We start from the raw sequence: 16,624 nt of genomic DNA, 5'->3' as shown, positions 1-16,624 counted from the left end.
GCCGGGACAGCCGGGGCACCCAAGGCAAGAGCCGCGGGATCCGCCTCCACTGCCTCAGAGGCCGCCACGACTCGCACCGCAGCCGGACCTGTTTTTAAATTTTGAGCTTTTGAAGCTTATATGCTTTTGCTGGTTAGGACCTGCACTTGCTGGTGCCGGGTGACACCTGTCCCTGGTCACCTTCCCCTGCCTGGTGACAAGACGCTCCTCTTCCACACCTGGCCTTCAGGTGTATGGGCTCAGTGCTGCCCCTGACTTCTGACCTGTCCCCATTGTGGAGTGGAAAGGCAGCGACCCCTCAGTTCTGCCTATGGCTCACACCCACTGTTTCATGTCTGTAGGTGTTCATTCGGAGGCCCCTGTGTCTCTGACCTGCTCTGACCCTCTCCTTCCCTGTTCCATCTCTTCTGCCCTGTCCCTGGGTGCATTTCCATCAAGGGGACATGGCTCAAGCAGCAAGAGGTCTGATGGGTGAAAGCATTGCCTCATCTCTTGTAGATTCTTTGGGGACAGGGGCCCCTGGGTGGGTGACTCCATCCTTCCTGGAAGAAGTGATGCTGAGCCCCCAGTACTGAACAACAGCCAGGACTTGCAGTCCCCTCCTGGCTCCAAGGAGGGAGTGGGCTGCAGCCAGAGGTGCCGTGTCCCTGTGAGGAGTCTCAGCTTCCACGCCTGGCCCAGAGGAAAGCACGAAGGAGGGGAGAGAGGATGCAGGAGGAGGTAGAAGAGATGGATGGAAGATGGAAGCAGAGGGCAAGAGTACAGGAGGATGGATCTAGAGGGAGGAGGCGGGAATGGGACAGAGGGCGTGAGACAGTAAGAGGAGGAAGTGCAGGAAACAGGAGTGGGAGGAGGAAAGGTGGCTGAGGTGGATGGGGAGGTGAAGGTCTGGGGGTGAGGGAGTTGTGGAGAATGGAGGAGGAGGAAGGGTGAAGCGAGGGGCTGGCCGAGGACTGGATAGCAGCTGATGGAGGGGTAGGGAGGATGGAGTAGTGATGGAAGCTGAGGGGAAGAGGTGGGGGGATGCAGGGGTGGAGTGTGGATGGAGAAGGATGAGGGGAGAAGGGCAGAGCTTTGGCATCTCCAGAGCCTGGTGGGTCCAAGCCTGTGTTCGTGTCCTGGATCCCAGAGGCATCCTGTCTGTCCTGCCCCAGACCAGGCAAGCTGGCCACGTGAGTTCGCTTGGCCTGTGGGCTGGGGGGGGGCGGGGACACAGGGCCTCACGCTGTGCAGTGCAGGGCCCCTCGTGCTCTCCATGTGTCACCAGCTCTACGCTCTCCAGCCATATTCTTGATGGTTTTCTGTGCGAGTCCAGGAACCGAGGCCCTTCCCTCTTGGCCTTGTTCAGACTTGTGGACTGAAGGGTGGTCTCAGCAGCACAGAGAGGCTGCCTGAGGTTAAGTCATTCTTTTCCCAAACTAACACCCTTCTGATCGGCCGGTGTGTTGCCTGAGCCGATTCACCAGCCAGAATCAGTGAGTTAGGTCCATTATGAGAACGTGCGTCTCTTCCTAAGGCCCTTGGTCCCCAGTCCTTGCTCTGCCTCCCGAGAGGGGCCATCCTGGGGTGGGGGGGCAGTGAGAGGGGCGTGGTCCCAGGAAGAGCCCCGTGGGCAGAAGCTCAGGACTGCTGCCCTCGAACATGAGAGCCCCTGGTTGTGTTTTAATCTAAGTGAAGTCTCTCACTGCCCCTTTCAGGGCTCCTGGGGCGAATCCGGCTCAAAGAGCTTTCTCTGAAATTCACACATCATCCACTTTAGCTCAAGTAGACTATTCAGAGGTCTTTATTTTACAGACTCCTGCTACCATCACCACTGCATCCACGTGTCACCACCTCGTCAAAGTCTCTTATCCATCCACGTGTCACCACCTCGTCAAAGTCTCTTATCCATCAGCAGATACCCACCCCTCGCCCATCCCCCAGCCCTGGGGCCCCCCGATCCAGTTTCTGTCTCTATGGACCTGGTGATGCTGGACACTTCAGATCAATGGAATCATACAATATATGGTCTCTTGTGCCCAATTTCGTTCACCGATCCACAGTGTAGGGACACCATTTCCTGCCTGCAGTACAGGAGAGTTGCAATCTCTCCACATCCTGTTATTGGGAATAAAGTTTCCATGGGTGAGAAGTGGTGTGCCCTGTGGTCTTGACTTGCATCTCCCTGATGGCCGATGAGGTTGGGAAGCTCCCCCTGAGCCTGTTGGCCTTGTTTTCTAAAGCTGGGTGGACTTTGGAGAAAGGTCTACCCCATTCTGAAATCTAGAAGTGGAAGTATTAGGTGTGGATGCAAGCCATGATTGCCAAAGGGGATCCCACGCACTAAGGGGGCACTAATGTCTGATTTCTCCCTCTATGACCAGGAAGCTGCCAACAGGGAGCCAACTTCCACTTGCTGGGTCCCTGAAGCTCTTTAGGGCACTGGAATACATGGATTTTGTCTTGCAGCATCCAACATGGAGAAGCTGGAGACCCTACTAGCCTTGGAACGAGAAGAAATTATAACAAAATATGAGCAGGTGAGACCCCAACAGGGATCATAGACAAGAGCAGGTGCACCCAAGCAGGGATCTGAGCCAAGGACAGGCAGCTGAGACCCGGCAGGGATCCTAGCCAGGTAGAACTGGTAACATCACCCATCAGAAAAGGTACATTTCCCAAGTGGGAATCACTGCAGCCCAGGCGAGCATCCTAGCCCACAGAATCAGGTATGTCCCAGGAGGAACCAGCGCCAAGAATAAGCAAGGGAGGCCAGGCCGAGGTCATCCCTGGGTAGACGATGGAAGGCCACGTAAGGATGGTTACCAGTAGGAACAGGTACAGCTCAGGCGGGGAGCACAGTCAGCACGCAGCAGGTGAGGCCCAGGGGGGCCATGCCAGCCCACATGGCCAGCAGGAGCAGGGATGTCCCTGGTGGGATCATAGCCAAGGAGGAGCAGGTGAGGCCCAGGTGGGACCCATTGCCATGTGTGCACAGGTACAGCCCAGCGGGAACCATGGGCAGCAAGAGCACTCACATTCCAGGTAGGAGTCACAGCGAAAGCTGAGCAGAGCAAGCCTGAGTGGACATCCTCCTCCCCAGGATGAGTGGGTATGGCTCAGGTGGGGGTCACCACAAATGGGACCAGGTGGCCCAGGCATGATCCTAGCCAGGTACGAGGTGAGGCCCAGGCAGATCCCACTGAGTGAGGCAGGCCTGGTGCTGTGCCCCTGGGATGCAGGGTGGGGAGTTGTCCTGCCCTGCCTTTCCTGGCATCTCTCAGCCCCCTCTGGCTTTTGGGCCATACAAGGAGGATGCGGGAACCAGGTAAGGATACAGATCTCTCAGTGTACAGTGTCGCCAACAGGCTAGGTTCCTTGCTGTGAGTCACTGGGATGCCCCTCTTTCCCATCCTGGGGGTGGGTTTCCACGAGAAGAAACATCCCAAAGGTGTCAAGAACAGGAGTGACCGCTGGTGGCCATGGCAGGCCATGGGCTGATGAATCCAAGAGCAGAGGTGGGCTCCAGGGGGTCCTCCACGCACATCTGGCTCTTGCAGGAGGTGGGCTACTTCCAGGGCATGAATGAGGTCGTGGCCGTCCTACTGATGTTCCTGAACGAGGACGACACCTTCTGGAGGTTGTTCCAGCTGATGACTGATGAGAAGCACGTCATGCGCAATAGGTGCCTGCTGAGGACGGCTGGGCAAGCCTGAGGATCGAGGGTCTCTTTGCAGGGGGGCTGGTGGGGACCCTGGCCCAGGACAGCTCCCCATCAGCAAAGGACACTGGTTCCCCACGCTGCCCTTTGGGTTCTGGAACCTCAGCCCTCAGTCCCAGCCTCATGCAGACCACTCTCCCTTCCTTCGCTGCTGGTCCTTCTGCCTCAAGCCTGCCATCCACCAGGCACCCCGCAAGCCCACAGCCACGTGAAGCCCAGGCAGCAACACCACCTCCTCTGCCCCCAGCCTGGTTGCAGAGGCCAGGAGATGGCCAGGCACACACCCCCATCTCCCCTGGGGGCCACACTCGCTGCCCCTCCATACCAGGCCTGCCATCCCCCACTGTGCCTGCTGTGGCGACAGCATGCCGGGGCCAGATGCCTCCCCACCCCTCTGCCCAGGGCACCAGCTGAGCTGGGCATCCAGGAGCAGGGCCTCTGCCCTGGCCTCACAGGCTGTCCTCCCTGGGAAGAGCATGTCCAGCCAGGGCTCAAGAGGGCCCCACAGGCAGGGGTCACCACTCGGGGCTCCTGTGGTACTCCACTCCCCTCTGGGCAAGGCTCTGACTTGTGGGGGTCTGGGGGCTCCTCAGGCTTCATCCCTGGATTCCTGACATTGCTAAGATTCCAGGCCCACCACAGGCACATTCTCGGCAGAGCCCTCCCCAAGTTGAAGGGACATGTGGTGAGTACAGCTGTTGCCCCGCCCAGAGGTGCTGTCCCATGGCCACTGCAGGGACTTGGCTTCCTGCAGGCTTCACTCGCCTTCTCCTGGGGGTGGCCAGGGGTGAGCTTGGGCTGAGCAGGCCCATGGACAGCATGTCCACCACCCCTGAGGGTGGCTGTACAGGGCCCTCAAGTAGGGAGGTTTCCGGCAGAGCAGGCAGGCCCTGAGCACCCCCTGCCCTGCTTTAGAGCAGATGTCTGTGGGGATTTACACACCCACGTGGTCCATGCAGTGCTTCATCAACCAGGTAAGGCTGCCCAGGGACGCTGGGTTCCAAGGCCTCCCTGTCCCCCACTCCTGATGCCCAGGGAGGGACAAACCCCACCCTCAGATATGCCAAGACCCTCTTGAGGAGCCCCGAAGGGCAGCCCAGAGCCCTCCTGGTGGGCCCAGGGCACCTTGAAGTCCCAGGGACCCGCCGTTTCTGCCTGGCTCCCTTCGGGAAGGGTGGGTCAACCTGGGGTGCAGCCGAGCCACCATCGTGATCTGCTGAGGTGTCCCCACCAAGAGGGTTAGCTGGTGTGCTGTCAGGCCCTAAGGACCCTGAGAGGCCTGGTGGGAGCACCTTTGTCCAGCCAGATGAGCAGCTCTGGGACCTTGTCTGACGAATGGTGGGACTGCAGGGACCAGAGGCAGATGGGGCTTCTAACCCTGTGCTGGGACCCCCTGTCCTCTGCTCTAGCGGCCCCTCCCATGCCCACGGTCCCCACAGAGCCCCCTTTCCACTGACCCTGAGGCTCTGGGATGCCTCCGTCCTGGAGGGTGGGCACTTGCTCACAGCCATGGCCTCCACCGTCCTCAAGGTGCACAGGAGGAAGCAGGCCTGAGTGCGGAGCACAGGCCACGGAGGAGGGAGTGCCAGCCGCATGAAGGCGGTCAGGGTGCCCTGTGGTGAGTGCCCCTAACCGGGGCGCTCCCTGGGGCTCTGTCGGGACAGATGGACCCCCAGAGGTGGCGCACAGTTGAGCACAATCGCCCCCTACTGGAGGACCCCCCCAATGTGGGGGCCGAGCCTTCCTTGTGGGTGCCCTGATGGCCTGATGGCACCCGCACCCCTAGAGCATCTCCAGAATTCAGCCCACCCTGAAGCCAGCACCCTGGGAGGGATCAGCCCTCCCTTCGAGTCTCCTGGACTGAGACTTGGGGGTTGAGGGGGTGGGTAGGGCCTTCTGGGCCTCCAGCCGGGTCAGTACCTCACACCTTGTTTCTCTTGCCTTCAAGTCAGGAAAACCCACCTAGTCCCCGCATCCAGGGCTTCAGTATCTGCGACCTCAGCACTCAGTCGGTGAGGGTTAAGACTCCACGCGTGCTGTACCAGCAGGAAGAGGGAGGAGGTCATGGGTGCTGCTGGGGTTCCCTGCTGCTCCACACCCCAGAGCTGTCGAAGTGTCCTTGGTCTGCGAGGGGTCTGTGCCTGTCCTGGGGGCCCTTGAGTTCACACCCATTTGGGCCACTCTAGGGAGCTGGCAGCTAGAACACCACCACCATGTCCTATATTCTAGCAAAAAGCCCAGGACCTCCGGGGAGCCGACAAGAGGGTGAAGAAGCTGAGGAGCTGGCAAAAATACCAGGGCAGCAAGAAGGTATAAAGCAGAGTATCCTGACCCTGCTGGGCGCTAGCCTTTGGGCCCCATAAGGCTCAGGAGACTCTGATGCCAGGGCGGCAGCCAGCCCAGCCCAGGACCCCACAGGGAGGGAGCAGCCTGGGCTATTCTCCACTCCCAGTTTGGGAAGATCAGGCCCAGCTCTAGGAAGACCCTGCCCCTCTGCAGCATCTTCCACAGGCCTCTCACTCCGTCTACTCCCCGGTGTGGTGCCTGCATCTGTCTCAGGGCTGCTTCTCCCCCATAGATGTGCCAAAGGGTGTCCATGGGCATCCCTCCACCAGTGCGAGGGCAGGCCTGGTCTCTGCTCTGGGACCTGGAGAAGGTGAAGGCGGAGAACATTAGGAAATATCAGGTGCGGCCGGTCCACCTGAGCAGGGGCTACGGGCCAGGCTATCAGGAGCTTGGCGGGCTGCCCCTGGGGACCGCTGGCCCACCCCCAAGGGTGGGGGGTGGAGATGTCGGGCTGTGGGGCTCCACGCTCCTCCTGGGCGGTTTTTAGAGTCAGGGTGTTGGGAGCCCGAGCCCCCTGAGTCGGGCTGGCGCCAAAAGAGGAGTAGGTGACTGTCAGACGGAAAGGCAGCGAACAGGAGTCTCTCCTCGCCACGCCCACCCCATCCCGCCCCCTTCTCGCCCCGCCCCGCCTGTTACCGCCTAACGGCAGTGACCCTCCAGAGGGTGTTAGGAAGCAGAGGCCCAGCCGCCCTCCCCGCCTGCCCCGCACCTGGGAGCCGCCTCCCGGGACCAGGCTCAGGGCCTGGCGAGCGCTGTCACCTGGGAGGCCTCTGGGGGAGGCGGAGGAGGGGTCCAGAGGGCCTGGACGGTACCTTGTTAACGGTCGGGGTTCTGGGCCTTGGACGGGGGAGTCCCTCGTGAGCCCCGCTGGCTTTAGAAACAAGCGGAATGAGGTTTCTGCAGAAAACAGCTCCGGTCCCTCGGGCCGCGCAGCGCCCGCCCGGTCGCGGCAGTTGTGGCGGTTGGTCCAGCGGGTCAGGGCCTCCTGACGTTGGCCCCGCCCCTCGGCCCCGCCCACAGCGCATAAAAGAGCGGGCCGGGCGGTGCGGTCCTGGCGTCAAGCACCGTGACGTAGACGTTAACCGCACCTTCAGGAATAACCTCTTCTGGGAGCGGTACGGAATCAAGTGGGCCCCCAGGTTCCTGGCGGGGAGGCCCTGGACCTGGGTTGGAGCTGGGGTGGCAGGTTGTCGACCGTCGCCCGTCCTGGCAGTACCGGCTGAACCTCGAGGGGGCGCGAGTACACACGTTAGGAGCCGGGGCAGAGGTGGAGGGCTCGCGGCGGGTGGCGGTTGGGGCGGGGAGAGTGGGGCGGGGCACCCGCGGGAGGGGAGGGGCTCCAGGCGGCAGAGACCTGGCTGGACAGGAGTTCAGATCGATTGAATTCGGGTTAGAGCGGTCAAATGACGCCCCTCTCGATGGTGTTGCTTACATATTTCTACTTCTACAGTTTCTATCATTTGTAAAAACAGATTGGTGAACCCCAAATTCCATCACTTAGGGACCCAGTCCCATCCCATCTCCTGCGTTCACCACATCCTTGACCAGCACATGCCTTTCACAGAGGACCCGAGACCTCTGGCCTCACCCCATCGCTAGGCTCTCAGTATGCTTGTTTTTGGCCATGCATGTGGCTTGTGGGCGCTTAGTGCCCTGACCAAGGAGCAAACCCATGCCCCCTGAGGTGGAAGAACAGACTCATAATCCCTGGTCAGCCAGGGAACCCCCCAACCCACCGCTGCTAGTATGCATTTTAAAAACAAGAATTCTTGGGAATTCCCTAGCAATTCAGTGGTTAGACTCCACACTCTAATTGCAGAGGGCCCAGGTTGCATCCCTGTCAGGGAACTAAGATCTCACAAACCAAGCAGTGGGGCAAAAAGAAAAAAAGAAGCGGGATTCTTTTTTTACACGTGACCTCGAGCCTGTTGCAACACTGGAAGCATGTACTGTAATCCCCTAATACGCACCCAGAGATCACATCTCCCAACACTGCATGCTTTCTGAACAAGCTGTTCCAACCCAGGTAACTGGGAGTGGGTTGAAGACACTGGCAGCCAGGGAAAACGTATGGGCAGGCAAGAGAGAGGGTTCTGCCACAACCAATTCAGGTTGCAGGCTATCGGCCTGCAGATCAAGCTCACTCTGGACCAAGAGACACTCTTCAGAGCACCCACCCCAGAGAGAAGAGGGGTCTGGCCACAGCAGGGCTGACAGCAACAAGGCAGGAGTGGGCTGTGCTGCCTGAGTGGTGACCCTAGACCCCTCGTGCTCCTCTCACAGTGAGATGTCTCTACTGAGGGGCCCTGCCAGTCCCAAAGCAGGGTTGCCCCAGGACTCCTTGGCTTTGGGGGCTCATTTCTTAAACACACTTGCTCTGTCGTGAGGCTCTGTCAGACAATATAAAACTAAGAGCATCGGTGTGAAAGATGCCCCCTGAGTCCCCTTCCCCAGGCAGCAGGCCCTGTTCCACGTGCTGGTGGCCTACTCCATGTATGACTCTGAGAATATCTGCACGCCCAGGCCCTGCCCATTCCAGGGGGCCTTCCTGCTGGTCGCGAATCAGGAGCATCCAGGAGCAGAGGTGGGACTGTCAGGAGGGGACAGAGAGGCCTCCACGTGGGTCCTCCACACACGTCTGGCTCTTGCAGGAGGTGGGCTACTTCTAGGACATGAACAAGTTTGCAGCCGTCCTACTGATGTTCCTGAATTAAGAGGATGCCTTCTGGAGGCTGGTGCAGCTGATGACTGACGACAAGCACACCATGGGCGGTAGGTGCCCACAGAGGACGGCTGGGCAAGCCTGAGGATCCAGGGTCTCTTTGCAGGGGGGCTGGTGGGGACCCTGGCCCAGGACAGCTCCCCATCAGCAAAGGGCACTGGTTCCCCACGCTGCCCTTTGGGTTCTGGAACCTCAGCCCTCAGTCCCAGCCTCATGCAGACCACTCTCCCTTCCTTCGCTGCTGGTCCTTCTGCCTCAAGCCTGCCATCCACCAGGCACCCCGCAAGCCCACGGCCACGTGAAGCCCAGGCAGCAACACCACCTCCTCTGCCCCCAGCCTGGTTGCAGAGGCCAGGAGATGGCCAGGCACACACCCCCATCTCCCCTGGGGGCCACACTCGCTGCCCCTCCATGCCAGGCCTGCCATCCCCCACTGTGCCTGCTGTGGCGACAGCATGCCGGGGCCAGATGCCTCCCCACCCCTCTGCCCAGGGCACCAGCTGAGCTGGGCATCCAGGAGCAGGGCCTCTGCCCTGGCCTCACAGGCTGTCCTCCCTGGGAAGAGCATGTCCAGCCAGGGCTCAAGAGGGCCCCACAGGCAGGGGTCACCACTCGGGGCTCCTGTGGTACTCCACTCCCCTCTGGGCAAGGCTCTGACTTGTGGGGGTCTGGGGGCTCCTCAGGCTTCATCCCTGGATTCCTGACATTGCTAAGATTCCAGGCCCATCACAGGCACATTCTCGGCAGAGCCCTCCCCAAGTTGAAGGGACATGTGGTGAGTACAGCTGTTGCCCCGCCCAGAGGTGCTGTCCCATGGCCACTGCAGGGACTTGGCTTCCTGCAGGCTTCACTCGCCTTCTCCTGGGGGCGGCCAGGGGTGAGCTTGGGCTGAGCAGGCCCATGGACAGCATGTCCACCACCCCTGAGGGTGGCTGTACAGGGCCCTCAAGTAGGGAGGTTTCCGGCAGAGCAGGCAGGCCCTGAGCACCCCCTGCCCTGCTTTAGAGCAGATGTCTGTGGGGATTTACACACCCACGTGGTCCATGCAGTACTTCATCAACCAGGTAAGGCTGCCCAGGGACGCTGGGTTCCAAGGCCTCCCTGTCCCCCACTCCTGATGCCCAGGGAGGGACAAACCCCACCCTCAGATATGCCAAGACCCTCTTGAGGAGCCCCGAAGGGCAGCCCAGAGCCCTCCTGGTGGGCCCAGGGCACCTTGAAGTCCCAGGGACCCGCCGTTTCTGCCTGGCTCCCTTCGGGAAGGGTGGGTCAACCTGGGGTGCAGCCGAGCCACCATCGTGATCTGCTGAGGTGTCCCCACCAAGAGGGTTAGCTGGTGTGCTGTCAGGCCCTAAGGACCCTGAGAGGCCTGGTGGGAGCACCTTTGTCCAGCCAGATGAGCAGCTCTGGGACCTTGTCTGACGAATGGTGGGACTGCAGGGACCAGAGGCAGATGGGGCTTCTAACCCTGTGCTGGGACTCCCTTGCCCTGCTCAAACGGCTCCTCCCATGCCCACGGTCCCCACAGAGCCCCCTTTCTACTGACCCTGAGGCTCTGGGATGCCTCCATCCTGGAGGGTGGGCATACGCTCACAGCTATGGCCTCCACCGTCCTCAAGGTGCACAGGAGTAAGCGGGCCTGAGTGTGGAGCACAGGCCACGGAGGAGGGAGTGCCAGCCGCATGAAGGCGGTCAGGGTGCCCTGTGGTGAGTGCCCCTGGCCGGGGCACTCCCTGGGGCTCTGTCGGGACAGATGGACCCCCAGGGGTGGCGCACGTCGGAACACAGCCACCCCTCCCCCACGGGAGGACCCCCAGGGTGAGGGGTTGAGCCTTCCCTTTGGGTCCCCCAATGGCCTGATGGCACCACCACCCCTAGAGCACCTCCTGACGCTGCCCCTGGAAGGCTGCAGGAATTCCTGCAGGACGTGCTGTCCCAGGCCGGGGCCCTGGAGGACGGCACAGTGTGCATGCAGCTGCAGGCCTCCGTGGCTGAGCTACCTAGGATGAAGTATGAGCTGCCCCTGCGCAAGTGGGCTCAGCCCTGGTCTCCCCATGAGTCACCCTCTCAGGCAGTAGGGGGTGGGCGAGTCCTGGGCTTTCCCCTTACCCCTGGCCATTTGCTCTTCTGGGCAGCCACCACAGAGCCCAGAGATTGGCGGCCTAGAGGGCTGTTCTCATAGCTGGGCCGCCTCTGCCATGCCTGGCCCCACGGGCCCACCTTGTGCAGACCACAGAGATACAATTCCCTCCCAAACTTCCTAGTGATCTGTGAGGCCCCAGGCAGGTGGCCCCCAGACCTCGGCTTTGAGCCGGAATGCTGGGTCCCTTCCCCTTCAGTCCCTGCCTGGGCCACCCCCAGGGCCACACGACAGGCCTGACTCCGTGACCCCGCCGAGGCCCCGGCAACCAGCTCCACCCAGTCTGCTGAAGACGGCGCCACTGGGCCCAGGACACCCCTCCTGCCCTGAGGCAGCTGAAGCCAGCATCCCTCCCATGAGTGACCAGCACCAGCACAGCCATGATGGAGCCAGGACAGCACCCCAAGAGCTGCGTCAAGACCCCACACAACCGCATGACCCCCTGAGCTCTGTGTCCATAGGGAGCCTGGACGTTCAGGGGCCTCCAGAGGATGAGGTGACTGTGAGCACAGGGACCCCGAGGCTCCCGGGGACCCCGAGGTCCCCAGAAGCCAGCAGCATGCCCTGCTTTTTCACGCTGAGCTTCTTGGAGGATGGACCCTACCCCTACCCCCATATAGCACAAGTCCCTGACTCCAAAGGGCCTGAATTTGGGCTCCAGGAGAGCAGAGGCTGTGTGAGCACCCCCCAGCCTGGACTGTGACTAAAGGGGCTGCCCCGGCCAGTCAGGAACGCTGGCTCAAGGCAAGGCGAGCCCTCTCGGAGCTGTATGTGGTCTCCTACAGCCTGAGCATGCCCCACAAGGTCCCTTTGGTGACCTGAGGAGCCTCTGGGAGCAACAGGCCACCTCCACCCTCACACGCATAAGGAGGCGGGGCTAGAGCAGAGGGTGCCGCTGTTTGGGCAGACGCAACACACTGTGTCCAAGTCAGTGACTGCCTTTTGGGGCCCCTAAATCTCAGCAAATACAGCCCCACCTGGGGTCCAACGGGGTTCCCTGCCCCCCCAGCCATTCGCTATGAAGGTCTCCCTCCAGGGGACGGGCAGACTTTGGTTTCAGTTTCCCCCCTTGCTGGTTAAAGGTTAATACATTTTCGTGCATTAAGTACTAGACTGGCTGGTTCTTGTGGCACCCAGACGTCTCCGAAGGATGCTCTCAGGGCCCCCAGAGGCAAAGGGGGCACCAGCTGGACAAAACTGAGGTTCCCAGCTGCCTTGTGGGAGGCTACAGGCACTGCAGACTCTGAGCTTCAGCCAAACCCCAGGATCAAGACCATCGGATGATTGACTGCCACTCAGCCTGTGCCCGGTGGGCCAGGGCTGGGCTCCAGGAGAGCAACAGCTGGCGGGCAGGGAGCATCAGTTCAGTCACTCTGTCCACCAACCTGGGCTGGCCAGGCTCCAGTGGCACTTCCTTTCTTCCCTGCCTCCTCCTCCCCACACCCACCTCACACACCCCCTCCCACATCACACTGGACACCTCCGTGCCCCCTCCACACCTGTCAGGAGCAGCACCTGAGCTCAGGCAGCCTAGGGCCCCCTCCTCGGGTGGCGTGCTGCCGGATCTCACGCACCAGTGGAAGAGGGCACCGGCTCAAGGGGAACACTGTCTCCGCCTCAAGCAGAATCCCAGATCCTTCCCCATTCACCCCACAAATGGGGAGCTGGGTCCTGCTTGTATCGGGCTCCAGGGGCACCCTACTGGAATACATGTCCTCAGCAGCCCTCCCACTGCCCACTGTGGGGTCAGAGCTGACCGGGACCTTGGGGCACTCTGCGGGCACATGGGCCAGGGCCAAAGGGTCACCGCTCCTGCTTGGCTCAGGGCAGCTCTCTCTGGGGACCTCCACCTCCCCTGGGAGCTGTGCCAGCCCAGACCAAGGTCCTGGACTCCCTCGCTGCCCCTGCCTCCTGGGGAGACTCACAGCTTGAGGGGCTGCTGGTTCACGGGAATCGCAGTGGGTTCCAGGGGTTCCCTTAGCTGGAGCCAGAGGTCGAGCAGCTGCCCTGGATGGAGGGAGAAGGGGCCCTGAGTGCTGTTCCCAGGTAGTGGGGGTGGCACAGGGCCCTGGCTGGATGGGGGGCAGGGAGGGGGGCTTCCACCTGGTGCATCTGGGCCAACACATCACTGCAGGGAACACTGCAGTTTTGGGTGAGGTTCTGGCCTGCTGAGACTCCATGGAACCATGACCAGGTCACACTTGTTCCCACCAGCACCACAGGTATGCCATCTGAGGCCTTCACCCACTTGATCTGCTCCCTACAAGGGGGAAGGCGTGATCCAGTGGGCAGCCTGTGGGCTGGGCTGCACTTGGGGCCACAGAGAGGACAGGAAGCCCCTGAAGGCCAGTGGTCAGCTCGCCAGGGCTGGTGGATGCCCTTGAAGGACTCAGTATCGCTGATGCAAGCACCCAGGGGAAAGCCCTCCCTGGTGCTCATGTACTGGTCTCCATGACGCTGACTCTCCTGGCCTGCTGTGTCCAGTAGGCAGGTCTCCCCATCAGTGACCACTTGCTTCCAGTAGGAGCTTAGAGGCAGCCAGCCTTCGTAGGAGGGGACCTTCCCTCGCTCCTCTTGTGCCCCCAGGACCTAGACAAGGGGACCCCTCCTGCAGAGCGAGTGGAGGACAAGCCCCTGTCAGGAGCCAGGCTGTGGACAAAAGTCGGCTCACCTGCATGGCGGCATTGTCGTCCACAGGGTGGTTCTCGATGAGCTGGATGGTCAGGGCGCTCTTCCTCACCATGGCGCCCACCACCACGAGCTTATCCCCCGTCATCACTCCTCAAGGGGCCCCAACACCAGGCACTGCAGGGGCTTCCTGTCCCACTGACCGAGGAAACCCTACTCGCACGCCCGCTGAGCTCCTGGGGCAGGCTGCTCGGCCCAGGCCTGTCTTCTGAACCAGGCATAGCAGCAAGAATGGCGGCCCAGGGGCTTCCCTGGTGGTCTAGTGGTTAAGAATCTGCCTTGCAACGCAGGGGACAAGGGTTTGCTCTGGAGAAACTAAGCCCCACGCCACAACTACTGAGCCGATAAGCCTCGAGGGAAGATCCAACATAATGCGATGAAGACGCAACATGCTGCAGCTGAGACTCAGCGCAGCCAAAGAAATAAATACGTTGAGGCAGTCTGAGCATGGGTTGGAAAAGTTTCCAGGTGCAGAGCATTTCATAAGGGAGGGTGTTGATTAAGAACCAAGAGCAGAGCTGAAGAGGGCGCAGCAGGCCAAACTCCTGACAGAGCAGGGAGACTCAAGAGTTTTCATGCATTAACAGCCAATTTTTATAGCCTCAGGACAAAATTGCTATGGAAGGTTGGCATTAGGTGATTGGTTGGGGCACTGTAGGGTGTTTATTAGAGTGGGCCTCTTTGTCTAACTGGGAGTCAGGAAGCTTGTTCGTGATGATCAGGGGGCTTTTGGCAAGGGTTACAAAGGGGCTCAGTTAGTTTCGGAGGTGACCTTGGTTCTGGGCTCCGCTTCTGTGGCCTAGGGGCAGAACTCAACAAAATATTTTTTAACAAAATGAGGGGAAAAAATGAATGGTGACCCAGCCGCTCACCTGCAGCACCTCCAGCCCAGAGGTGTGAGGGGAGTCCTACCTCCAGCTACACTTAATGAGAAGAGCCAGCCCCTCAAAGGCAGGGCTGACAGTTGAGAACATTCCCCCAAGCATGCACTTGAATTAGAAGCTACTGGGGAGGCAAAGAACTGAAACTGGAGGCACTGTGGACCCAAGGTTATCAGCACCCTCTGGAGAACAGACCTTGCCACAGTGGCAGGCACAGCAGTGTGTCTGGACAGGATTGACAGCCGACAACCGGCTCCAGGCCCCCCCTCCCCCGCTCCCACCCCTGGGCACGTTGGTGCATTTGGAAAGTGTTCACTGAGCACCTACTGGTGCCAGGGGTTTTTCCAGGCACAGGGTGACGGTCAGACAGAACCCCTGCCTTGGCAGACTTGGGCTAGCTCCAAGGAAAACAATCCACGTAAAAGAAAATAAAGGGAAACCTGTGAGGCCCCATTGCCAGAAGAACTTTGGAGAACGTGAGGCAGGTGAGGAGGTAGACAGGTGGGGGCCAGGGCTCCAGGAAGCAGAAACTTATCACAGGAAAAGACCCAAAGGAGGTGTGGGAGCCAGGGCAGAGAAGAGAAAGAAAAGGCCCCTATCTGGGGTGTCCCCAGTTTTTGGTGCTTAAAGAAGCGATGCCCTCGTGGGGACAGTGGGCAGTGACATTCTGAACCCCAGGTTCTCCTGGTGTGGGTGACGGCCACCAGATGTCCAAGTTTTTGGAGGGATCCTTGGGGATCTGGTGTGTGGGAGATCCTGCCTATCACCATGATCACGCGAGGGCCTGCATTTGGGGGCACCCAGAGCACTTGTGCAACCCGAGAAGATAGCACCTGGGACCTGGAGCCTTGAGGAGGTGGCCCACGCGAGGCACGCGGATCCGCCGCCTACGGCTCACCAGCGCCACCTTGTGCTCGCGTAGTAGAAGAGCTAAGATTCCACATGCCTCTCCAGGGGAAAAAAGCAAAACATAAAACAGAAGCAAATGTACCAAATTCTATAAAGACTTTTACAAGGGCCCACACCCAGAGAAATTTTAAGAGACTTCCCTTGTGGCCTGTGGCCTTCCCAAGTGGCACAGTGGTAAAGAATCCCCCTGCCAATGCAGGAGATGTAAGAGACACAGGTTCAATCCCTGGGTTGGGACGATCTCCTGGAGGAGGAAATGGCAACCCACTCCAGTATTCTTGCCTGGAAAATTCCATGGACAGAGGAGCCTGGTGGCCTACAGACCATGCGGTTGCAAACAGTCAGACACGATTGAGCACACACACACCTAGTGGTCCACAGGCTGGAACTCCGAGCTCCCAGTGCGGAGTTTCTGGGTTCTATCCCTGGTCAGGGAACTAGATCCCCACATGCCACAGTTAAAAGTTCAAAGGCCGAAACCAAGACCCTGTGCAGCTAAATAAAATTTTAAAATACTTTTTAAAAAATTAATAAATAAATATTAAGAAAAGAGAGGACTGGAAAATGTTCCTATATCAGCCGTGTTTCTTTGGCTCCTAGAGACAAGCACAAACAGGCTCCAGGCTCTGTACATGCCAAGTCACTTCAGTCGTGTCCAGCTCTTTGTGATCCTGAAGACTGTAGCCGGCCAGGCTCCTCTGTCCATGAGATTCTCCAGGCAAGAATACTAGTGGGTTGCCATGCCCTCCTCCAGGGGAATCTTTCCATCCCAGAGATGGACCTGGGTCTCCTGCATTGCAGGAAGATTCTTTACCTTCTGAGCCACCAGGGAAGCCCAGGCTCTGTGGGCCTCCACTAACCGAGCACCTCCCCGGGCAGCCCTGTGTGTGGGGCTGCAGGTGAGGCAGGGAGCTGTGGTCTCTTCCTGGCCTGGGCAGTCAGAGGGTGGGTTGCGAGCCTCCCTCCTCCACACTGAGCCCCACTGTGCACAGTAATGGCCTACTAGGTACCAAGTGCTTTCTGATGTTGCTAACAACCTCGAGTAGGTTGTGCTCCTGTTTACAGAGAAAGAATCTGAGGGGTGGAGAAGGCACTTCACCTATCTCAGGTCAGTCCCAGATTCCCTGATTGTAAAAGCTGAAATTCAAATACTTCTTTATTATTAGTCACCATGCTGTACATTACATTCCCATGACAGCTTTTTTTTAAATTGTTTTTATTATTTTTAGCTGCGCTGA

At 59.7% G+C, this 16,624-nt stretch overlaps 3 protein-coding genes across 15 annotated transcripts; 1 reads left to right on the top strand and 2 right to left on the bottom strand.

Moving 5' to 3' along the window:
* Positions 1 to 79: 79 nt before the first annotated feature.
* LOC132659800 (uncharacterized) lies at positions 80 to 7,015 on the bottom strand. 11 transcript variants are annotated; one of them, XM_060415497.1, is made up of 3 exons: positions 6,221 to 7,015; positions 5,663 to 5,736; positions 80 to 3,733 (listed from the first exon to the last, which is right to left on the bottom strand). In XM_060415497.1, exon 3 carries the CDS (start codon positions 1,255 to 1,257, stop codon positions 346 to 348), a length of 912 nt encoding a protein of 303 aa, XP_060271480.1. In that variant the 5' UTR covers positions 1,258 to 3,733; positions 5,663 to 5,736; positions 6,221 to 7,015; the 3' UTR covers positions 80 to 345. The 11 variants fall into 11 exon arrangements, with proteins under 11 accessions (XP_060271480.1, XP_060271481.1, XP_060271475.1 ...); XM_060415498.1 differs by having other exon boundaries at positions 80 to 3,691; XM_060415492.1 differs by having other exon boundaries at positions 5,663 to 6,347; positions 6,859 to 7,015.
* Positions 7,016 to 7,099: 84 nt separating this feature from the next.
* On the top strand, positions 7,100 to 12,016 carry LOC105609432 (uncharacterized). Of its 3 annotated transcripts, XM_042249962.1 has the most exons (4): positions 7,100 to 7,161; positions 8,698 to 8,818; positions 9,452 to 9,543; positions 11,108 to 12,016. In XM_042249962.1, the coding sequence occupies exons 2-4, from the start codon at positions 8,791 to 8,793 to the stop codon at positions 11,609 to 11,611; spliced, it is 624 nt and encodes a 207-aa protein (XP_042105896.1). In that variant the 5' UTR covers positions 7,100 to 7,161; positions 8,698 to 8,790; the 3' UTR covers positions 11,612 to 12,016. The 3 variants fall into 3 exon arrangements, with proteins under 3 accessions (XP_042105896.1, XP_042105895.1, XP_042105897.1); XM_042249961.1 differs by lacking the exons at positions 7,100 to 7,161; positions 8,698 to 8,818 and having other exon boundaries at positions 8,828 to 9,543; XM_042249963.1 differs by lacking the exons at positions 7,100 to 7,161; positions 8,698 to 8,818 and having other exon boundaries at positions 8,828 to 9,832.
* An 813-nt stretch (positions 12,017 to 12,829) lies between these two features.
* LOC114114919 (GTPase HRas-like) lies at positions 12,830 to 13,853 on the bottom strand. The gene is made up of 4 exons (XM_027970563.2): positions 13,592 to 13,853; positions 13,271 to 13,467; positions 13,110 to 13,168; positions 12,830 to 12,915 (listed from the first exon to the last, which is right to left on the bottom strand). The coding sequence occupies exons 1-4, from the start codon at positions 13,682 to 13,684 to the stop codon at positions 12,830 to 12,832; spliced, it is 435 nt and encodes a 144-aa protein (XP_027826364.1). The 5' UTR covers positions 13,685 to 13,853.
* Positions 13,854 to 16,624: the final 2,771 nt, after the last annotated feature.

This window comes from Ovis aries, chromosome 5 (assembly GCF_016772045.2).
Source record: "Ovis aries strain OAR_USU_Benz2616 breed Rambouillet chromosome 5, ARS-UI_Ramb_v3.0, whole genome shotgun sequence".
Lineage (NCBI taxonomy): Eukaryota > Metazoa > Chordata > Mammalia > Artiodactyla > Bovidae > Ovis > Ovis aries.
This window is presented reverse-complemented; position numbering and strand designations above follow the sequence as displayed.